This window comes from Perca flavescens, chromosome 17 (genome assembly GCF_004354835.1).
Source record: "Perca flavescens isolate YP-PL-M2 chromosome 17, PFLA_1.0, whole genome shotgun sequence".
Taxonomy (NCBI): Eukaryota; Metazoa; Chordata; class Actinopteri; order Perciformes; family Percidae; genus Perca; species Perca flavescens.
In genome coordinates, this window is record NC_041347.1 from 8,806,771 (window position 1) to 8,831,580 (window position 24,810).

A 24,810-nucleotide genomic window follows, 5' to 3' on the forward strand; every position below is an offset into this window, starting at 1 on the left:
AGAGAGCAACACAGAATAGCGTGCTCTTATCTAATTCAACATCCAACAGAAATTGAAGAGAAAGAGCAGCAACAGACTCTCTTTTCAAGTTTTAGAGAGGGAAATCTGATGTTGCATATTGAAAGCCTGTCAGTTTAATGTCCTTTTGGTTTTTAGGGTGAATGTCATGTCTGCTCCAGATCCAATCAAACTGAATCAAAAACGGCAGAATGATTGCATGTGTGTGCATGTGCATTGTGTTTTCTTGCATGGATAGCTGGATGAATTACTCAAATTTCAGGCAGCCAATCAACAAATCGCCTTCGAAAATGTACTTGTCGCAAAGCCTTAATTAAGGAGAACACTATTCTCATGATCACCACCAATGCAGACATTATAAATTGAATTTGTTATTGTGACTAAAACAGAGCTAAAATGTGAATAATGGACTTTCTTCTTTTAAGCTACCAGAAACATGACTTCAAATGAATGCTATTGTGTAAATTGGTTATTGTTTGTAACACGTCAGCAATAACAACTTTATACAAATATGTCAGGTAATATGTTGGTTGGTTTGTTGCCACCCAATGGCCACATCTTTTAAATAATAATGGCTTTGCTTTAATGAACTACCTGTCTGCATCGGTTAGCCATGCAGCCAGCAGCTTAGAGACTGTTACCTTCATAGAAGGCCAATGTAGCTTCAATAGTACTGTGCTGATTCTTTTGGACTAAAAATTGCAAGGAGGATTTTAGGTTTGATTTTCACTTCTTCACATTTTTCATTTTTTTGCTGCAAGTTGAGTGGCACCTAAAATCTAGAGGAGAACTTTATATTATACATATTATTTATAACAATAGGTCAAGAAAACAAAAGAATTCTGAAGAATAAAAGCTACCAGAACAGAGCCAGTCCAAAGATTTGAGCAGAATGTGAGATAAATGTTCAGTGGAGAGGGAGAAGCGTGGACGCTCCAACATTATTGGCACTCACCTCAAAAGCAATATTTAGTGTCTCCGATGGGCACTCAGATATAAACATTACCTGTTCTTAGTCACCTTCCCTCCTGACAGAGGACAATACAAGGCAAGTCAAGCATATCCAGTCTCTACGGGGGACACAACAGCTCCGTGTGCATGGCAGCTTTTAGCATTTTAATGAAAGATGTTGTCATAGTCCTCCTGTTAAAATGTCAGGCTAACAATTGTAACTGGCAAGAATGTGTCATGCAAATACAGAATTTCTACAAATGCTTTTTTTGTGTCTATGGTGTTAAAAAGACACTTACAGTATTTATGCAGTTTATGTGAATCATTTTGGTTCTCAGGTAATGAATCTGTACTGGTTGTGCCTTCTGTTTTGACACTTCATACACAGTTGGAGAAAAATCTACATCCTCCATACCTGCAATAATGTATTAAATAATGTATTCAAACTGACAGTGGATTTTAACCGTTATTCATATGCATATGTACAGATATATAATCTTAACTGGTTGAAGCATTTCCCATTTAAAACTTTAGCAGTCCTCCATAACTTCTAACAATTAATTTTTTTAGGTCTCACTGCTTTAGAAAGGGACAATATGCTGAAAAGAATGAATTTCCCCTTTCAATGCAGCCATTTCTTTAACCTATCTGTGAGTGTGTAGACACCTCAAACTCATTATAAGCTTAAATGTATTCTTTTTTCTCTGTGTCCCTTTAGAATAGGATACCAGCTTCCCCTATTCGCTGGCTTCTGTATCATGTTCCTCTCTACTATCAGTAAGTTCCATCCAACGTCTCGTCATTATCACAAATCTGAATGCTTGCATCATGCCTGATGTTTCTGTCTGTATTTATCTTGTTCCTGCTGCTGTGAAGTGTTTGCCTTCTCATCGAGCTACGCTCTGCTGTTTGTGGCCAGATCCCTGCAGGGTGTGGGCTCGTCCTGCTCCTCTGTGGCTGGTAAGACCCCCCCTTTCTAATTCCCTGTGATGCTCATATCCAGTCCGTCATCTGCTCAGCTATTCAGCTCATCTGAATACATTCATATTAATTAAAATAGACATTGAGTGTTATTGAGTGAGCATGTTATTTAAATTAATGTTGCATTATGGGTTGTTTGTAGCCTAAATGTTGCCATGCTAGACAGGGGGTGAAGACCCCTGTCCTCTCATCCGATGAAAAGAGTGTAGGGCAGGGGTCGCCAAAGTTTTGCACCCTATAATTCCCTCGAAGAACAGGCAGACACAAGTGGCTTTCTTGTTACTGGTTTTTCAAAGCATCTCTCCAAATCCACAGTGAAAACTAAACACACAGTATAACAATAAAAAATAAAGAACACATTAGCTTAATATTAATCTCGCATTACCAGACCTTCCACCACAGCGCTGCGGAGGAAGGTCTGGCTAGTCCACACAGCATTCCTGGATGGGAGAAAAACGTGCTCTGGTTTATTGGCATTTCTTTAAACCAATCACAATCATCTTGGGCGGCGCTAAGTGCCGCGCTGCTGCAAAATAGGAAGGAACTTGTTTTGGTGGAACATGTGTACGTTCAAAAGTAGTTTTAGTCGTGCAACAGAAAACTCAGATTGGACAGATAGTCTAGCTAGCTGTCTGGATTTACCCTGTAGAGATCTGAGGAGCAGTTAACCATAGTCCTCACAAATCCACCGGAGGTTAGAACGCCAACACAAAGAAAGGAAGGTAATGGCCATCCGGCCGAAAAGACTCATCCGGCGGAATTTCGAGCGGCAAGTGGAACATCGTTGATATAGATCTTAATATGAACATAGATGCGCAGCATGTAGAATAACATTCACCAAAGTAAAGTACAGACATAGTGTACAAAACAGCATACCTAGTTGGCAGCATGCTACAAACAAGAGAATAGTGTTAAGAGGTTTCCTTATGATCGCTGACATCCGTTGTAACAATGGTAAAACTTTCATCAGAGCATTAAATTGTCCGTGCTTTCTGTAAGCTTGCTGTGACTCTCTCACGCGCGCGCATCCCATCGGGCCTTATGCGGAGAATTCAAAAGTACTTTCCTTTTACCAAATCAAAATCATGTATTAATACCAAATGCAACTTAAATAAATTCTCAATCATGACAACAAATTATACATTTTTATAATGTAATTGCAACAATTACAGGCCCCTTAGCTGAAAGAGAAATAGAGTAGGAACCCCCTACTATACAGTATATACTGTATAAAATTGAGGTGCATATTATAAGAAAGTCATCATCATCATGGAACTACCTACAGTAGCACTCATGTCAATCACACAAAGTATTTCTTGTAGAACTCTTATAGGACTTGCTGTATCAGTAATGGTTATGTTGTATAAAACCTGTATGAACAAGTGATAATTCATGCACGATCTTTACATCTGTGTGTTTTCAGGGATGGGAATGCTTGCGAGTGTGTACACTGATGATGAGGAGAGAGGCAAGGCTATCGGGATCGCCCTGGGGGGGCTGGCACTGGGAGTGTTAGGTATGTAAACAAGCGTAGTCCAACCAAGAGACATTTCTGTAAAGGTGACAACAGACTAAACATGGAGCGTGGGTAGACATACAAACTCATCATTCTACAACCAGTCCAAGTCTAAGCTAGTAAAAATGATTCATGAAACTTGTCACCCCAACATTTTTAGTACATAAGTGAAAACATATTCCATAGTTTTAGTGTACATTCCATACAAATATCTAATCTTAAAACGTGTTTTTCCTGGTATGTTTTTCAAAAGTAACCTGACACACTTGTTGCAATGTGAGCGGTCTTAAAAAGCTAGGTTAAAAAGCTGCATTTACTGCAGTGATATTAAAGTTGATCTCTCCACAACTGACCATGCAGTGTTTTCTCCACAGTTGGACCCCCATTCGGCAGCGTGATGTATGAGTTTGTTGGGAAGACTGCTCCTTTCCTTATTCTGGCTTTCCTGGCTTTGTTTGATGGAGGTACAGTTACATTGTCTCTTACTGTACATCCAAACAAGAATAATATATCAAATAATAATATAATCGAAGATAATGTGTGAGCTCAACATTGTTGAACACAATTCCATACATTTTTTAAATACTATGTATTCTCTAATATATCAAAGGCTTACAATGAGTTAATTCAATGTGTGTCTTTACAGCTCTGCAGCTCTTTGTTCTTCAGCCCACCAAGGTGGAACCAGAGGTGAGTTTGTTAGCATGATCATTCATTTCCTAAAGCTTATTACTTCATTAAGATGACCTTTACAGCTGCAGAACATTTCAAAGAAGTTTTTATGGCATTTTTTTTCTTAATTGGATCATACATACAGGAAGTGTTAAGAGAAACAGAGAAGGGGGATGACATGCAACAAAACATCCATGGCCTTTGGTAAATGGTAAATGGACTGCACTTACTGTAATATCAATGTATGCTATTTGCACCCCTGTGCATTTACAGTACCTTGTCATATATTTACACACAGTTATCCATACTACTCATGTATTACACCTTATTGGAATATTATCGCCCTGACATTCTTACCCTAACCAATCCCACTCCTCTTGCCTAAACCTAACCAACCCAACCAGAGCAGGCATATTCATGAGTCTTCCCCTACCACCCTGCAAAACAAAAATTTGCATTCGTGGGCCCTGACTTGCACAATTCCATGCAAATTGTCCAATCCAAAATGAAAAAAATAAAGATCACCTCACCAGGGAACCAAAATTCTGACTCCCAGACCAAAGCTCAGTGTTCTAACCACTCACCTAGCAGTTCTTACAGAATGTTGGGCAACTGTTTACCACTTGGTGTCTTCAAGCCTCGGTTGCTAGGTAACCATACTGTATACAAAAAATAGGTACTAACAAACTAACGGTTGTATGCTTTCACTGAAGACAGAAAGCACAAGTGTCGTATCCATTTTCCGCTAGAAATTCAATTGTTATAAACTTTAGAGACAAAACTTTCCTAATATGCCAGTTTCTGCAGTCATGGAAGATGAACATCTGCCATGATTTTGGTGCACGCAACGTGTTTTTGTTGTTACGTCACAGGGTGTGAATAGCTCAGCTGTGTGGCCGAGGCTATTCGTACTAGGGGTGCAAATAAACACTCCGAAAAAAATTCTATGACCCTCCAAAACGATTTGGAAAAAAGGCATGACCCTCCCCCAACAATTTATCGATACCTTCTGTACTGGTTTGCGCTTGGCAAATATATACAGATTCCAATTGTTTTTTTTACAGCAATGACATACGTGACTAAACCTCTGCATTCTCATCTGATGCATCACACTCCTCTGTTATGGTGTGGGGGCCATTTCAGTAGATTTACTCACTAATGTTGTGGAAACACAATAAGCATGGAAACTACATGCACACTTCCTGCATTACTGCATTACTTCAAATACTAAGTTACTCCTCTAGTAAACTAGTATTCACATGAAATAAACTTGCTATGGACTCGTCACTAGGCCTCCACTTCGCCATTTAAACAAAGTGAAATAAACGTAAGTCCAAATCTACACAAAACCTGCAATCGATTAGTAAGCTGACATCAAATGTGGCATTTAGGAAACCTTTATTGCAACCTTGGCACGGTAAGATGTCCAGACTAGCAACATGCATTTTTTTTAAACAATGCAATTATCCGTTTCAGCCACCAGGGGGGCAGCTCCCCTTGCCCCACAGCAAACTCATGGGTCAGACCCATCTGATAGCGAAGGAGGGCCGAGACTAAGAGCGACATGGAAAAATATGCACCAAATAAGCCACTTTGAAAGTTGCTGTTTCATGAATACCCCTTGTGTTGTCTTCCCGTCAACCTTGAAAAAAAAACACAATTTTTTGACATTTTTGACGCCTTTTTTTCAAATTGTTTTTTTTTGCCTTTTCCAACGTTTTGAATTGTTAAATTTTTCCTCTACACGTGTTCAGCGCTTATTTGTACGTCCCATATTTTCTGATATAAAACAAAAATTGAAAATGGGTCAATGTGACCCCAAGTCAACACACAATTGCGCTGAGTGCAAGATAGGGCCCTATATTCACAACCTTCCTCTTCTGGGATTGCTCCGCCAGATGTCACTCTTTTCAGCCGGATGTCAGCTCCTTCCTCTTTCTTATTGTAGACGTTCTAACCTCCGGTGGATTTGTGAGGACTATGGTTAACTGCTCCTCAGATCTCTGCAGGGTAAATCCAGACAGCTAGCTAGACTATCTGTCCAATCTGAGTTTTCTGTTGCACGACTAAAACTACTTTTGAACGTACACATGTTCCACCAAAACAAGTTCCTTCCTGAGACTATTTAGCAGAACCAATGTGGCTCCGTCTGGTGCTTAGTGTCGCCCAAGACGATTGTGGTTGGTTTAAAGAAATGCCAATAAACCAGAGCAGGTTTTTCTCCCATCCTGGAATGTTGTGTGGACTAGCCAGACCTTCCTCCGCAGCGCTGTGGATGAAGGTCTGACAAAGCGAGGTGATGTTGGCAGTGTGTGCAAACATACAAAGGAAGTATAAAAATGCTTTTTATCACTAAGATTTGTAACCTGAGTCTTTTACAAGTGCGTTGTGTTGAGGGCTATGGTATAAGCTTTTTGTATTTAATATATAATGTTGTTCTTGTGCCTTTGTCCTTCACAGAGTCAGAAGGGGACCCCGCTATTGACGCTAATGAAGGATCCATACATTCTGATCGCAGCTGGTAAGAAAATAATAGCAGCACAGTATTATGAAGAAACCTAATGTCATCCCACTTAGGAGAAGCATCAGTGGAATATTGCCTTTTATAATAGGGCTGGGAAAAGAGTAGGGAGAGAAATTGACCCGGATCTTGTTTTTTGTCTAAAGCACTTTGCTTGGCTTGGACTTATGTTGTGAAGTGGGTTTGGCATGTTAAAGAGAGTCATCTATCCATCAGAAAAATGCTGTGAACAACAATGTGTTCAGTGTGTTCCATCATTTCCTTATATTTAATTAATGTACCATCCTTAAGCTACCAGTATATTTATCAAGCACAATTAAATTCTAAATAGAGCCCAGTAAAATAGGTTGAACTCAGACACTCTGAACTCATTTTGGCTGTTTGTCTGCACACTCAGTCACCAGCCAAAGATCAAGACCATGGAGTAGCGTTTGGAACACGGCTTTGAAATTGAGAGCATTGCCAAAGGGGCCAATCCACTGTTTTCTAGGACAGTACCAGGTGCTGACTCTTAGCACATCCATTTCACACACAGCTGCAAACTGCCCCAGTGTGCACTGGAGGTCACAGGTTGATTAAGAAGGCAGAACTACATCATCAGCAAAACGGTGCAGTCCTTAGGTCACCAAACTGGATTCTTCCCAGTATTTAGTTGCTCAAATTCTGTCCACGACAATCAAATGTGGGTAGTGTGTTTAAGTTGCGGCAGCGGTTGCAGCAGGGGGAAACTCAAAAAAACGCAGGGGGCCTTGAGACCGAATCAACTTTTGGCGAAACGCAAACCCACGTGTTTTGAGGCGGTGTGAGAATCCTGTACAGTGAAAAGGAAACATCACTGCTTTTATCGCTGCCACAATTTCAATTCAATTTTATTCATAGTATCAAATCATAACAAGAGTTATCTCAGGACACTTTACAGATAGAGTAGGTCTAGACCACACTATAATTTACAAAGACCCAACAATTCCAGTAATTCCCCCAAGAGCAGGTGGTGAGAAAAACTTCCTTTTAGGGAGAAACCTCGGACAGACCCAGGCTCTTGGTAGACGGTATCTGACGGTGCCGGTTGGGGGTGTGATGAACAATGGCAATAATAGTCACAATAAAGATACTGGAACAATGACCAGAAATAGTAGTTGTAGTAGTGGCATAGCAGGGCGCTGCAGGGCATTACAGGATGTAGCAGGGCACAGTAGAGTCAAAGCAGGGTGTAGCAGGACATAGCAGGGCGTAGCAGGATGTAGCAGGGCACTGCAGAACGTAGCAGGGTGTAACAGGGCATAGCAGGGCGTGGAGCAGGACCACTGGGACAGCTGCAACCATGATTTAGGTGCCACCCTAGTCCAAGGAAACATGCTGGGCAAAAGAAACGCATAAGGACTCCGGCGAATAAGCTCCCCAGAGCTAAATTAGTAACAAGCATTTCTGGGACAAGGATGCACACAGATGGAAAGAGAGAGAAGAGAGAAACTCAGTGTGTCAAAGGAAGTCACCCGGCAGTCTAAAACTATAACAGCATAACTAAGAGAGACAGGTAAAGGAGAGGAGCCTGGTTGGGCTAGAACTCTCCCCTGCCGGATCGGGCTGTACTGGCCTGCCTCCCTCTACTTTGATTATATCATTGATTTTATGGTAGATTAATCTGACGACTATGAAGAGAAGCAGAGAAGAGAAGGGGTGCCATGTATTTAGCTATATACCCTCCCCCGCCAGTCTAGGCGAACGCTGCAACTCCTCACTCCCTAACTATAAGCCATATTAAGAGGAGAGTTTTAAGTTTATTTTTAAATGTGGTGACGGTGTCTGCCTCCCGAACACATACCGGGAGCTGGTTCCACAGGAGAGGGGCCTGATAGCTGAAGGCTCTGGCTCCCATTCTACTTTTAGAGACTCTAGGAACCCCAAGTAACTCTGCATTCTGGGAGCGCAGTGCTCTAGTGGGACAATAAGGTACTAGGAGCTCTTCAAGATATGATGTTGCTTGACCGTTTAGAGCTTTGTAGGTCAGGACAGGATTTTAAATTCAATCCTGGATTTTACAGGAAGCCAATGCAGAGAAGCTAATACAGGTGAAATATGATCTCTTTTCTTAGTTCTTGTCAGAACACGCGCTGCAGCATTCTGGATCAGCTGGAGAGTCTTAAGGGACTTAATGGGGCAAAGTAAGGAATTACAGTAGTCCAGCCTGGAAGTATCGTTTTGAGACCAGAAAGTGCCTAATTTTGGCAATGTTACAAAGATGAAAAAAGGCTGTTCTTGAGGATTGTTTTAAGTGGGCGTTGAAGGATATATCCTGATCAAAAATAACTCCTAGATTTCTGACAGTAGTGCTGGAGGCCAGGGCAATACCATACAGAGTAACTATATCTTTGGATAATGAGGTTCGGAGGTGTCCCAGCACAATAACTTCAGTTTTGTTTGAGTTTTACATCAGAAAATTGTAATTCATCCAGGATCTTTAATGCATGCTTGAAGTTTAGCTAACTGACTGGTGTCATCCGCATAACAGTGAAAGTTAATTGAGTGTTTCCTAATAATATTGCCGAGAGGAAGCATATATAAGGAGAATAGAATTGGTCCAAGCACTGAGCCTTGTGGAACGCCATGGCTAACTGTAGCGTACCTGGAGGATTTATCGTTGACATTAACAAATTGAGATCAATCAGAGAAATAGGACATAAACCAGCTAGTGCGATTCCTTTAATGGCAACTAAATGTTCCAATCTCTGTAACAGGATGGTATGGTCAATAGTGTCGAATGCAGCACTAAGATCTAATAAGACAAGTATGGAGACAAGTCCTTTGTCTGAAGCAGTTAGAAGGTCGTTAGTAATTTTCACCAGTGCCGTCTCTGTGCTATGATGCTTTCTAAATCCTGACTGAAAGTCCTCAAATAGACTATTGCTGTGTAGAAAATCACATAACTGATTAACGATTACCTTCTCAAGGATCTTTGAAAGAAAGGGAAGGTTAGATATAGGTCTATAGTTGGCTAAGACCTCAGGATAGAGGGTAGGTTTTTTCAGAAGAGGTTTTATCAAAGCTACTTTAAATGACTGCGGTACATAACCTGTTAATAAGGACATATTGATCATATCTAGTAATGAAGTGTTAACCATGGGTAAGGCTTCTTTAAGTAGCCTCATTGGGATGGGGTTTAAGATACAGGTAGAAGGCTTAGCTGAAGACACCTTTAACATTAATTGTTGAAGGTCTATAGGATAAAAGCAGTCTAAGTACTGTATATGTCAGGTCTTGTCATTCTTTCTAGCAGTCCTGCGTTTATAGGTGAACCGTTAGAAGTTGATGGCAAAAGGTGATACATTTTATCTAATTGTTATAATTTCATCATTAAAAAAGATCATGAAGTCATCACTACTCAGAGCTATAAGAATAGATGGCTCAATAAAGCTGTGACTCTCTTTCAGCCTGGCTACAGTGCTGAAAAGAAACCTTGGGTTGTTCTTATTTTCTACAATTAGTGATGAGTAATAGTCTGATCTGGCATTTTTGAGAGCCCTCCTATAATTTTTCAGACCGTCTTGCCAATCTACATGAGATTCTTCCAGTTTGGTGGAACGCCACTTACTTTCAAGTTTTTGTGAGATTTGTTTTAATTTGCGAGTTTGGGAGTTATGCCAAGGTGCTAGTTTCCTTTGCATCACATTCTTCTTTTTGATAGGGGCAACAGAGTCTAAAGTAGTCCGTAGGCAGGCCGTAGCAGCGTCTATAAAGTTATCAATTTGGGACGGACTAAAGTAAACATAAAGGTCCTCTGTTATGTTAAGGCATGACATTGAGTTAAATGCTGTTGGAATTTCTTCCTTAAATTTAGCTATAGCACTGTCAGATAGGCATCTAGTATAGAAACTTTTATATAATTTCTTATAGTCTGGTAGTAAGAATTCGAAAGTTATTAAAAAATGGTCTGACAATAAGGATTCTGCGGAAATACTATTAAATCTTCAATTTTGATGCCATATTCTAGCACAAGGTCGAGGGTGTGGTTAAAACAGTGCATGGCCTCATGCACACTGACTAAAACCAATTTAATCTAGTAGTGAGTTGAAAGCAGTAGTACGGCTATTGCTGTCAACGTCCACATGGATATTAAAATCACCTACAATAAGTACGTTGTCTGATTTAAGGACTACACATGATAAAAACTCAGAGAATTCAGATAGAAATTCAGAATATGGACCTGGTGCTCGGTAAACAACAACAAATATAATTGGCTGAACTGTTTTCCATGTTGTATGTTGAAGATTAAGAACAAGGCTTTCAAACGAGTTATCATTTAGTTTAGGTTTAGGATTAATTAACAGGCCTGAGTCAAATATAGCTGAAACTCCCCCTCCTCGGCCTGAGCCTCTAGGAATTTGAGTATTATTATGACTGTGAGGAGTGGCTTCATTTAGACTAGCATATTCATCATTGCCCAGCCATGTTTCAGTGTTTCAAAAATGTGGTTATCTGATATCAATTTGTTTACCAATATTGCTTTAGAAGACAGAGATCTAATGTTTAATAGTCCACATTTGATTTTCCTATTCTGTTCTATCAGTGCAGTGGTTGTTTTAATTCCAATTAGGTTGTTGAGTATAGCACCTATTTTGTTTATGTTTAATTTAATCGATCTCAGTCGGGGGACAGATACCATGGTTATGGGATTATTAATGGTTGATTGCTCCAAAGGAGCAAGCACAGAGGACCATGTATCGCTGTATCTCTGATTACTGATGTTATTGATTATAACTGGAATGACATAGCTGGTCTGTGGTTTAGCAGAGTTATTTTTAAAGGAGTGAGAGCTTTTGGGAGAGTGTGTCTGGGCAGTGTGCTTGTGAAAGTGTTTACAGAATGCAAACAGTCAATCATAGCTCGGAGTGTGCAAGGCGTGGTGCAAATTTTCACGTAGCACCTGGTTTCCGCGTGTATTGGGATGGATCCCATCCCTGCTGAACAGGGAGCCACATTTCCAAAACAGATTAAAATTGTCAATAAAACCTAACTTGTGAATGCTGCATGTAAGCTGGAGCCAGGTCTTAAGGTAGAGTAGTCAGCTGAAAAGGTATGATCCGAATCCGCGACATAGAGATGGAAGTGGGCCCGAAATAAAAACCGACTTCCCAGTGCTTTTTAAAGCACTGAGCAAAGGCTTTCTTTGTGCGCTCGCACTCCTGATAGGACATGTCATTGTGTCCACAGTGGACCAGGATGCGTTTAATAGAGGTCGAGAATGAGGGTAACAGGTCCACAACTTTAGCCAGGATGTCTGCAACTTTGGCTCCAGGAAAACAGTGTGTGACAGCATTATGAAACGTTAAATCTCTGGTGATGGAGTCACCAATAATTACTGTGGTTGGGGGGGGAAGAGCGGACGAGGAGTGGGAGGGTGTGGATGGCCGGTGACGGGAACAAAACAGTCAGTGTCGGTTACAGATGGACAAGGAAAAGAAGAGGAAGATTGCTTACCGTTCGGTTGGGGAGATTGTTTTTGAGGAATGTTGTCATTTGGCCGATCCAGGCAGTGTAGGCCACCGGACTGTCTGGCTACCACTTCCCTCAGAAGCTTTAGCCGCGGGGCAGCAGTCCTCTTCTGTGAGGCCGCTACTGGTTCCGACTCCGACAGGGCACTGAAACGGTTGGAGAGGCTGAGGGCAGGAGGCGATGGAGCCCTACTCAAGGCTCTCTTTTGGCCGCAAACCACCTCAGTCCAGGATGGCTTGATGACCGGTGTCAAGCAAGAAGATGGACGTGGGCAGGCGGATCGATCCCATGGCGCAGTATCCTGGAAGGCCGCCGAGAGAGATGAGATCCGGAGCGATTGATTATGAGCCACATCCAAGCAGGCGGTTAACAAAGCATCTTTGGTCTTTAAGTCCTCGGAAAGCCGACGAAAATCTTCCTTGAGGCCTTCTTTTTCATAATGATGGCTTCTTTTACAACTGTTGTGTTGTTGGATTACTACAGCCACATGCAACAATGAGCTGACATAACAGAAGTAGGACATGTAGAGCATCCAAGTAGAACATGCCCAGATCAGATTCCATGTCCCCAGCCTTTCCACAGGAGATCGGGGGTTGCACCTTGCGAATAGGGGCCTCTTAGCCCCCCTAAAGATCTGATCCTAGAATCGCCCCCAGGTTCTGATATCCTCATTAACTAAGCTTGCTCAGACATGTTTTTTGTCAAGAAACTTTTTTTATTATTGGTCACATATCATCGTACAGTACAATGTTGTGAAATTCAATCCCTGCATTTAACCCATCCTAAGAATTAGTAGCAGTGGACAGCTACATACAGCGCCCAGGGAATAACTTCGTTCAGTGTCTTGCTCAAGGACACTTTGACATGTGGCCGGAGGAGGCCGGGATCAAGGGGAGTCCATAACTACAGATGCCCAGTAACAACACATTACCTGGGCTAAGTTTAGACTGGCCATTCCTCCTTTCATGCGCCTCCAAGTTTAAGCTGTTGCCAGGAGCGACAACACAGGCAAACCCACGCCTTCTCACCGTGACAAGGTGGTGATCCTCTGCAGTGACAGACAGGAATGATATGAACACAGGCCAACAGTCATTGTGAACAAAATGGCAAAAAGTGGAGAAACACAACAAGTTTCACAATCCTAGCAGGTCAAACGGACTCTACCCACGGAGTCTACCCAAGGCTGAACTCATCAAGCCATGATCTCATTCTTACTGCTATCTGCAATGGAAAACAACTTGACTATGCAGCAGAAAACAGTCTTGAGGTTAAATTTATGTGCCATCATGTTATATCACACGAATGATTGCAGACTTCTCTTAATTGACAAAAAGAACCTTTAAACAGGAACACAAATTTACTCACTCTCCCTGCAGAGGCTTACATCCATGACTTGCCACAAAGAGTCTTAAAGTCTCAGATCACCAGAAGGACAGAATCACAAGATTTAAGAGCTGTCTTTTTCCGGCTATGGCCAGGAATTAGAGAAAAACCGTGGTCACTACATGGTTCTCACATGAAGGGTAATACAAATGTATGTGGCAGGAAAATTGCATTTGTGTGCGAGTTAGCCTTTCCCATCACGTCAATTACTGTGACAACAGAACTACAAAGAGAGCTGTGTGTGTGTGTGTGTGTGTGTGTGTGTGTGTGTGTGTGTGTGTGTGTAGGCACCTGGCGGTTGGAAGGAAAGGGTAACAAATAGGGACCCAAGAATATTAAAGAAGTATAATTTAAATAATTTAATTTATACTGTTTAATGATCCCCAGTGGGGAAATTACAATTTACACTCTGTTAGAAATCACTACACACAAGCCTGAAATACACACAGACATGCTCAGGACCTATCCATGCACAAATGGAGAGATGTCAGAGTGAGTGGGCTGCCAGTGCTGGACCAGCGCCCTGAGCGGTTGGGGGGGGTACGGTGCCTTGCTCAAGAGCACCTGGCAGTGCCCAGAAAGTGAACTGGCATCTCTCCAGCTACCAATCCACACTCTGTACTTTGGTCCGTACTGGGACTTGAACCGGCAACCCTCCGGTTCCCAACCCAAGTCGCTACGGACTAAGGGGGACCCAAATAACTGACACTTTGTCCGTTTATGCTCCTCCCCAGGTGCCATTTGTTTTGGAAATATGGCCATTGCCATGATGGAGCCAACGCTGCCAATCTGGATGATGGAGACCATGTGTTCCAGTAAATGGCAGCTAGGTATTTATAATGCTCTTTTCAGTACTCACTAAGAAAATACACATTATGCACACACAGTATATGTTGTTACAGCACCTAAATGTTAAAAAGTTCAGTCAGTATTTCAAAATAAACACAAATGGTATTTATTTGTTGCCATTGTCAGAAATTTGTCAATTCAAATCAATGATATGAGTTTTATTGAGCTCATAATTACAGGTGTTGCATGACACTAGCGTTATGCTGTGTTTCTAATTTTTGGTCCTATCAATTTACATAGATGAGGGGGCCAGATTATTAGAAACACCTGTGAATATGATGCAGTCCAGAACAACACCATAACTATGACCTGTATGTTAATACATATGATTTAATTTAGACCTCTGTGACAGTGTCAACAAAAACTGAACATTAAAGGGCCATATACGTGTTTAGCCTCTATTACAAAAAAAATGTGTACTGTACATTACTGGAAACCGTTTTCCAAAGCATAGTGCTTCAGAATTTCTAAGATGTTTCCATCCCTGTAAAGTGATTTACATTCATTTTAAAATCCACCAGGGAAAACGTTTTGTATTACTCTACGCCGCCTGAATGGGATATCACCATATTTGACACACCTTCCATTCCCCCACCCATGTGACAGTCCATAGTACTCTACCAGCATGTGGCACTGAAAATGCATCCAAGGCTCTCTTCACGAAGGGCATACAGTACAGTCAGGTTCAGGAGTTCCTCAAACTGTTCTTTTGCTTGCCCATCTATAGAAAAGCTTTGTGTTACCCTAACAAAATAATAGTCATATTTTTGAAAAGATAAAATGCTTAAAATTTACTAGAAATTATTAAAGTACCGGTACATACATATTTACCTTATAATACAGACAGAAACCCCAAATTATCATGTTTCACTTTTCAGAAAAATTTATTCAAAAACCCTTAATGCAAAAACACATTGGCTCTCCATTGCTAATCAGTTTCTCTGGTTACTATTTTTTACATTTTTACAAAATAATATCATCAGTCATTGCTCCACAGTTTCTCAATTACATTATATACATACATCTTTTACTTAGAGACTTGCCATAGTGCAAAAGTGTCTCTCCGCTATCCTGCCAGATATTTTCTATACAGAGACTTCCTGCAGTCTTTGGTGTTATTAGTCTTTTCCAGTTGGTTGTGTATGAAGTCTAGGTCAGATAAAAAGAATGAGTGGGGAACAGGATATTAGGGTGTCATGTGCTGGCAGGTGGAAAGCACAAGTCTTTATTACAGACAATGGAAGATGTACGGAGGCTCAGTGATGAGGTGCTGATAGAGATCTGCTTATCTTGGAAAGCCTGCCAACACCTTCAGTCTCTCTCTCTGTCTCTCTCTTTCTCTCTCTCTGTATGTGTCTGTCTGTGGCCCAGGCGTCGCTTTCTTACCAGCGTCCATCTCCTACCTTATTGGAACCTACATCTTCGGTACGTTGGCGCACAAGATGGGGAGGTAAGGAGAGAAATTATCCTTATCTATCTATCTATCTATCTCTCTTTCTCTCTCTCTCTCTTGCTCTCATTCTCGTTCTCTCTCTCTCTCTCTTGCTCTCTGTGGATGTGATATCTGTTTCCGCCCCTATTAATGAGTTTTCAGTGTTTTTAGTGTTTGAGAGGCTGGCTTTATTGAGGCCTTGACAATACAGTGTTGGGAGAGTTTGTATAATGAAGGTGTCTTGTGAGGGAGAGGGAAGAGGAAGCGAGAATGTATGAATGCATAATACGTGAACAGGTTCAAAGACCATCAAATAGAATAAATGACCTTGTTGCTTTAAAGCTATAGTACCTAGTTTCTGCCGCCCCCATGAGGAATTCTAAGTAATGACAACAACACTCGGGGCGTCCACATGTTACAATTCTTCCATGACCGTGCACCACAAACATAGGAGTTAGCGTAGTGCTAATTGGTGGTTCTTACACAGAATGTGCCATATGTGTAAAAATGCCCATTTGCCATGGGCAGCCAATAAAAAACTACTGGCCAAAATAATAAATACACATTATGCTTATAGAGATTTGTTACCTACACTGTTCATTCCCAGCTATTACGCAACATCTGTGATATGATATTGGGTGGGAAAGTGTACATAACTCTGTTAAGAAAAAGTAATTAAGCAAAGACTATTGTGGTTGATCTTTGTAAAAGTGTTTTCATTTTGATAACACTGACCCTGGCTTCTCTCCCTGACAGATGGCTTTGTGCTCTCATTGGAATAGTGCTGGTTGGAGTCAGTGTAATATGTGTAAGTATAAGGCTGACAACTACACCATTAGTGGGAATTCAGATATCAGATATTAGAGCACTGGAGGGTCACTAAAGAAACCAAATTTTAGGGAATGGAGCAGAAATGCTGCTTAAAATAAACTGAACTCTAAAGAGGATTTGTGTGGTGTGTAATAATAGTGTGTTCCATTTACCTCGGAACTCTGAAGCAGAAGCTGGGAATGACGTCACAATCGAGTTAGTCTCACTTTGCCAGACCTTCCTCTACAGCGCTGTGGAGGAAGGTGTGGCTAGTCCACACAACATTATGGGATAGGAGAAAAACATGCTCTGGTTTATTGGCAATTCTTTAAACCAATCACAATCGACTCGGGCGGCGCTAAGTGCCGGCAGCAGGCCTGGTATTGCTGAAAAATAGCCTCAGGAAGGAACTTGTTTTGGTGGAACGTGTACGTTCAAAAGTTGTTTTAGCTCTAGCCAGGTTAGACAGTGTTAGCACTGCCAGTTTATATAACAACGCATCAGGCTGTTTTTTGTGCATACAGACAGCGTAGCAAGTGGACTTGTTGCTACGCTGTCTGTAGATAGAAGTTAGAGAGGACTGTGTGTACGACTGATTTAGTGAGACACAAATAAGACAGAAGTGCTTATAACTGAATATTACCACAGCTTTCACAACAATTGGTCAACGGAGCAGCAATGTTGGATTTTTAGCTTAGGGTACTGCAAGGTTGTCCGAGTTGCGAGCTCGGTAGGTCTAAGTCAGGGGCCGTGTTTCCGATTTTGACATCGGAAAATCGGATTTCCGAGTACAAATGGAACGCAGTATAATATTACACGACAGGGTGAGCTTTACCGTTGTCATTGGCACCCGGCCGCATCACTGAAGGGCCAGTAAAGCTCACCCTGTCATGTAATATTGCCATTATACAACGGTTACCGATAGAATAAAAGATATTAATGAAACCATGTTTACTACTCCAGCAAGTAGGCCGACACAAACAACCTAGCAACAGAGACAATTTCTAGTACCTGTTGAGTCAGCCAACTTGAGCTAATGTTAATGCTTTGTAGAGAGATTGGGGGATTTTCTCAAACTGAATAAATGCTGTACATATGGACACAAAACTGATTTTAGCTCCTACGTCTGCCAACTTCACACCACAAACACTCACCGGCACAGCTGATCCAAACATTTCCAATAAGAGTTAACTAGATAATGACAATGCAACATAACTGTTATGAACTGTTTTTTTTGCTTTTGTGTTCTTCAAATCCTCTTCCAACCATTCATCAAAATCATCTAGGTCCACCATATGAATCAAAATGAACAACAAAATGATTAATGAATAAATATTGTAGCCTAGTGGTTTCTGACTCCACTCTAGAAGTCGCCATGGAAATGGTGGAGTAATATTTTTAGTGATAAGCACATGATGATTTGATCACGTTCTAAATGTCTAGTTGACCAATCAGATTGCCTGGATCTACTTGTTGTATAATATCTAATAATTCATACACATATTAAGATGCATCAGTCCTGAAATATTTTACATTCCTCAGCCAATAGAAACACAACAGTACTCTACATGCAGAATGTAAAGCATTATATGTACACTAAGTCTAAAAGGTTTATATTCTCAAAGCCAGGTTAGGAATTGAATGTACAAAAAAGCATTGAGAGGGTTGGAACTGTTTTTCTAGGGTAAAAAACATCCAGATTGTACAAATGATCCACATTATCCACCTGTTCATTATCTCATGACTCTCCAAATTCATTCACCCCTCATTCTGCCAATGGGAGTCTGAATTCACAGTGATTTCAATGCTAATATCAAAAAGCAGCCAGCATCGCTCCCAAATGGAAAATGTTGTTCAAATTGAATAAACATAAAGATACATTTTTGTAAATCTGTTCTATTCTAGGTTCCATTTGCCAAAAACATCTATGGTCTGATTGTTCCAAACTTTGGTGTTGGTTTTGCTATTGGTAAGTCATAAATGTAATACTATGCTTATGAAGTACAAGTGTTCCCATGGCTGAGCATGTAAGAGCTGTATCGTCTGTGCTGTGTTACAGGCATGGTGGACTCATCTATGATGCCTATCATGGGTTACCTGGTGGACCTGCGCCATGTGTCTGTTTATGGAAGTGTGTATGCCATTGCTGATGTGGCTTTCTGCATGGGATTTGCTTTAGGTAAGAAGGAACCATGAAACCTTAGCAATATTATAGACTATTATGATACCTCTAAAGTGACTTTGAATTTGAAAAGTGTGTGTGTGTGTGTGTGTGTGTGTGTGTGTATATGTGTGTGTATATATATATATATATATATATATATATATATATATATATATATAAAAATACATATATATAAAAATATATATATATATATATATATATATATATATATATATATATATATAGATATAGCTCCCAGGTCCATATTACCCCCAAAGATTTTAAAATTACATTATTCCCTTTTTATATACACAAGGTCAAGAAATACATATAGACACATACAGTACAGGCCAAAAGTTTGGACACACCTTCTCATTCAATGCGTTTCCTTTATTTTAATGACTATTTACATTGTAGATTCTCACTGAAGGCAACAAAACTATGAATGAACACGTGGAATTATGTACTTAACAAAAAAGTGTGAAATAACTGACAACATGTCTTATATTCTAGTTTCTTCAAAGTAGCCACCCTTTGCTCTGATTACTGCTTTGCACACTCTTGGCATTCTCTTGATGAGCTTCAAGAGGTAGTCACCTGAATTGAAGGAGTTCCCAGAGATGCTTAGCACTTGTTGGCCCTTTTGCCTTCACTCTGCTGTCCAGCTCACCCCAAACCATCTCGATTGGGTTCAGGTCCGGTGACTGTGGAGACCAGGTCATCTGGCGCAGCACTCCATCACTCTCCTTCTTGATCAAATAGCCCTTACACAGCCTGGAGGTGTGTTTGGGGTCATTGTCCTGTTGAAAAATAAATGATGGTCCAACTAAACGCAAACCGGATGGGATGACATGTCGCCGCAGGATGCTGTGGTAGCCATGCTGGTTCAGTATGCCTTCAATTTTGAATAAATCCCCAACAGTGTCACCAGCAAAGCACCCCCCACCATCACACCTCCTCCTCTATGCTTCACGGTGGGAACCAGGCATGGAGAATCCATCCATTCACCTTTTCTGCGTCACACAAAGACGCGGCGGTTGGAACCAAAGATCTCAAATTTGGACTCATCAGACCAAAGCACAGATTTCCACTGGTCTAATGTCCATTCCTTGTGTTTCTTGGCCCAAACAAATCTCTTCTGCTTGTTGCCTCTCCTTAGCAGTGGTTTCCTAGCAGCTATTTGACCATGAAGGCCTGATTCGCGCAGTCTCCTCTTAAGCGTTGTTCTAGAGATGTGTCTGCTGCTAGAACTCTGTGTGGCATTCATCTGGTCTCTAATCTGAGCTGCTGTTAACTTGCATTTTCTGAGGCTGGTGACTCGGATGAACTTTTCCTCAGCAGCAGAGGTGACTCTTGGTCTTCCTTTCCTTTCCTGTGAGCCAGTTTTGTTGTAGCGCTTGATGGTTTTTGGAACTGCATTTGGGGACACATTCAAAGTTTTCGCAATTTTCTGGACTGACTGACCTTCATTTGTTAAAGTAATGATGGCCACTCATTTGTCTTTACTTAGTTGATTGGTTCTTGCCATAATATGAAGTCTAACAGTTGTCCAATAGGGCTGTCGGCTGTGTATCAACCTGACTTCTGCACAACACAACTGATGGTCCCAACCCCATTAATAAGGGAAAAAATTCCACTAATTTACCCTGACAAGGTACACCTGTGAAGTGAAAACTATTTCAGGTGACTACCTTGATTTGATTTGATTTTATTAGGATCCCCATTAGCTGATGCAAAACATCAGCTACTCTTCCTGGGGTCCACACAGAACATAAAACTCCATTTTCAGACAACACAAACAAACTACAAATAAAAAGATAAACAAAACAAAACATGATATTTTCAATCTAAAACAGTCACAAACAATCACAAAATCTAAAAGCAAGATAACTAATATTTGTCTCCTTGCAGATATACACATTTCTTTCTATGTATACAAATAGTAATATAAGATCTCATAATGAATACACAAATGCAGAACATAAAAATTTCAATTTTATAACATCTTTGTTTACATTTCAATCTTCCTATACATAAACTAAATACAAAAATATGGTTACAGTGTTCTGGCCCTTAAATGATCCTTTACTTGTTTTTTAAAACTTGATATATTAGACACTTTGGCAATCTCTACTGGAAGGGAGTTCCAAGCAACCATTCCTCGATACAATAGTGTATGTTGCATTGATTTTGTTCGGGCTCTTGGAACTTTAAAAAGACCTCGAGTGGAATGTCTAGTGGAGTAATTATGTGTGTTAGAGCTAAATGAAAGTTTTCTATACAAACAATCAGGTATTTTTAATTCATTCATATTTCTAACAAAAACCAGGAGTGAAGCTAAAAGTCTCTCCTCAACTTTCAACCAAGAGAGTTTAACATGCATGTTGTTTACATTAGACTTAATTGGACATTGAAGGGCAAGACGAGCTGCTCTGTTCTGAACCAGCTGCAACTTTCCTAGATCTTTCTTTGCAGCAGTTGACCATATCATTGGGCAGTAGTCAAGATGTGATAACACTAGAGTGTGCAGGACTTGTTTGGTTAGGCGTGGTGTTAAGAAAGCAGAGCATCTTTTTATAACAGAAATATTCCTCCCCATCTTTGCAACAAGATAATCTATATGTCTTGTCCACAATAGTTTACAATCTAAGAGAACACCAAGAAGCTTTGTTTCCTCTACTTGTTCAACAACTACATTATTTAACATCAAATTCAACTGAGGCCTAGAGCTCAAGGAATGATTTGTACCAAATACAATGCTTTTAGTCTTTGACATATTTAGGAATAGTCTATTGTTGATTACCCATTCTAGTGCTATCTGCAACTCTTTGTTAAGTGTTGCACTTATTTCATTAATAGTAGGTGCACACATGTATATTGTTGTATCATCTGCATACATGGACACATAAGCTTTTTTAAAAGCAAGAGGAAGATCATTAATAAAAATTGAAAATAATAAAGGGCCGAGCGAACTTCCTTGTGGAATTCCACAATCTAAATGTTTTGTGTCAGAAAAACTTCCATTAAAAAAAACTCTTTGTGTTCTATGGGATACATAGTTTCCTATCCATGATAATGCAGATGGTGCAAAACCATAACATTCAAGTTTTTCCAATAATAATTTGTGATCAATGACATCAAAGGCAGCACTAAAATCTAACATCACAGCTCCCACAGTATTCCTCTGATCAATTTCCCTTAACCAATCATCCGTCATTTGTGTTAGTGCAGTACATGTTGAGTGACCTACCCTATAAGCGTGCTGATACTTGCTTGTCAAATTGTTAACAGAGAAATAGCTCTGTATTTGGTCAAATACAATTTTTTCCAGTAGTTTGCTAAGAACAGGCAACAAACTAATAGGTCGGCTATTCGTGCAGGTGAAGGCAGCCCTAGCTTGCTTGGGCAAAGGTATAACTTTAGCTTCTTTCCAAATTCGAGGAAAAACATTACTTACAAGGCTTAAATTGAAAATGTGACATATAGGCATGGCAACTTGGTCAGCAACCATCCTCAGTAACTTTCCATCCAAGTTGACAATACCAGGTGGTTTTTCATTATTGATGGACTGCAATATTTTTTCCACCTGTTCTACTGTCACTTTACACAATACAAAAGTGCAGGTCTTGTCTTTCATTATTTGGTCTGTTATACGTGAATATGATGGATTACAACTTATTGTTGGTATTTCTTGCCGTAGTTTATACACTTTGTCAATAAAATGATCATTAAAATAATTAGCAATTTCAAAAGGTTTAGTAATAAAAGACCCATCCAACTCAATGAAAGATGGAGTTGAATTACTCTTTCTGCCCATGATGTCATTTAAGGCACTCCAGAGTTTTTTACCATCATACTTTACATTATTTATTTTACTTTCATAATACAATTTCTTCTTTTTTTTGTTCATTTTAGTCACATAATTCCGTATTTTACAATATGTTTGCCAATCAGATGTACATCCAGACCTGTTTGCCACTCGTTTTGCCTCATCTCTATCAGCCATGGATTTTTTCAAGTCCTCATCAATCCAAAGGGCACTAACAGTTCTAACAGTCATTTTCTTCACCGGTGCATGCTTATCAATAACTTGACTCAACAGTTTCATGAATACTTCAACTGCAGCATCTGGGTCCGTCATCTTACTCACATCAGACCAACAGATCTTTTTAACATCATCCACATACGACTCACAGCAGAATTGCTTATATGATCTCTTAAACACTATTTTAGGCCCTGCCTTTGGAACTTTGACTTTCCTAGATATTGCTACTAAATTATGATCACTAAATCCTATGGGAACCGATACAGTTTTTGAGCATAATTCTGCAGCATTGGTATAAATGTGATCAATGCATGTGGATGATAGACTTCTTGTATTTTCCTTGAATACTCTGGTCGGTTGTTTAATGAGCTGAACCAGATTACAGGTGCTAGTTACAGTTAAAAGTTTCTTTTTTAGTGGGCAGCTTGATGCAAATAAATTAATATTCAGGTCTCCCAGGAGATAAATTTCATTATTCAAATCACATACTCTTTCAATATTTTCACACAAATTATCCAAATACTGACTCTTAGAACTTGGTGGCCTATAACAACATCCCACCAGCATAGGTTTTAAATGAGGCAGGTGAACCTGCAGCCACAATATTTCTACTACATTTGACATTAAGTCCTCTCTGAGTTTAACAGGAATGTGACTCTGAATTTATATCGCTACTCCTCCCCCATAGGTGTCCCAGTCTCTTCTATAAATGTTATATCCATGTATTTCTACTACAGCATCATCAAATGAGTCGTCTAGATGGGTCTCAGAAATGGCCATAATATGAATGTTGTCTGATTTTAACAAATTGTCCATGTGCTGAATTTTATTTCTAAGGCTACATATATTGAGATGGGCTATTTTTAGCCCTTTTCCTAGGAAGTTTATAAGAAGATGCCTATTATTCTGAACAGATAAACCGCTTGTTATGCCATTATTACCATGTTATTACTGACATTACATGACCCATTGCAGAGATTAAAAAATGTTTTCATCGTTGCCAAAACATTACTACGTTACTTATATGCCATGTATTTACGCTCAATGAACCTGTTGTTGTAAATATGTCTGTACAAAGTTGCAATGCAAAGTGCTGCTCTAATTGAACAAGCCAAACTAAACAAGTATTGTATGTGATCTGTCCCTGACTGATGCAGGTCCATCAATCGGAGGATCCATAGCTGAGAGTATTGGCTTCCCCTGGCTGATGACCATCATTGGAATAGTGGATATTATTTTTGCTCCTCTTTGCATCTTCCTCAGGAGTCCACCGGGACAAGAAGAGAAAATTGTAAGATTCAAAGCACACATAAATACAGTCAATGAAATCCTTTATAAACTCAAAGAAATATGGAAGCCCTGGAAGACAAGGTCAACAAAATGTTACACCTCACACAATCAAAAATGACCCACGTGGACCAACAGGTAATCAAAGTAGACAGGTTTTGACAGATAACTCCTACATTACACATCGCACATTTAAAAACCTTACATTTTCATTTTTCTTGAATTAAGATGAATCACACAACATTGGATACGCCCATTTCCCCACAAAATGTGCAAAACTTACTTTTCGAACTCTTCCTGTGGTTTTCGCCCGATCTGCCTGAAACTTTGCATGTAGCATCTTCAGACATACAACAGAAACAAAAAGTTATCAAAAAAAGTTTGCACAGTTCAAAAATGCGCAAATTACCAATTTTCAAATCTTTGTAGCTAGCGACCAAAACAGAAACTTTTGCATATTTCATCCAAAGTAAATGCTATCAACACAAAACTTGAGATTCTTGTTGATCATGCCACTCTGAGGCTCTTGACCAAATTTGGCTAACACTGGCCATTAGGGCCATTACTACAGATATGAAAAGCTTATATTTCATTCAGTGCTCATGCTTTTTTTATGAAATTTGGAGGGTATGATCTAGGGCCATTCCTGAGGCCACGCCTTCAATGGTGTACTTATTGGTCAAAATGGGCA

General features: G+C 40.1%; 1 protein-coding gene across 1 annotated transcript in view; it reads left to right on the forward strand.

Annotated features, from left to right (window-relative positions):
• LOC114572381 (synaptic vesicular amine transporter) overlaps window positions 1-24,810 on the forward strand; it is a 33,342-nt gene that overhangs the window by 4,260 nt on the left and 4,272 nt on the right. The window contains exons 4-15 of the mRNA XM_028603990.1: window positions 1,688-1,746; window positions 1,846-1,929; window positions 3,374-3,466; window positions 3,841-3,930; window positions 4,113-4,156; window positions 6,599-6,659; window positions 14,267-14,362; window positions 15,753-15,831; window positions 16,570-16,621; window positions 18,529-18,592; window positions 18,683-18,802; window positions 23,990-24,123. Coding sequence (XP_028459791.1) covers window positions 1,688-1,746; window positions 1,846-1,929; window positions 3,374-3,466; window positions 3,841-3,930; window positions 4,113-4,156; window positions 6,599-6,659; window positions 14,267-14,362; window positions 15,753-15,831; window positions 16,570-16,621; window positions 18,529-18,592; window positions 18,683-18,802; window positions 23,990-24,123 — 976 coding nt within the window. The remainder of the gene's footprint in view (window positions 1-1,687; window positions 1,747-1,845; window positions 1,930-3,373; window positions 3,467-3,840; window positions 3,931-4,112; window positions 4,157-6,598; window positions 6,660-14,266; window positions 14,363-15,752; window positions 15,832-16,569; window positions 16,622-18,528; window positions 18,593-18,682; window positions 18,803-23,989; window positions 24,124-24,810) is intronic.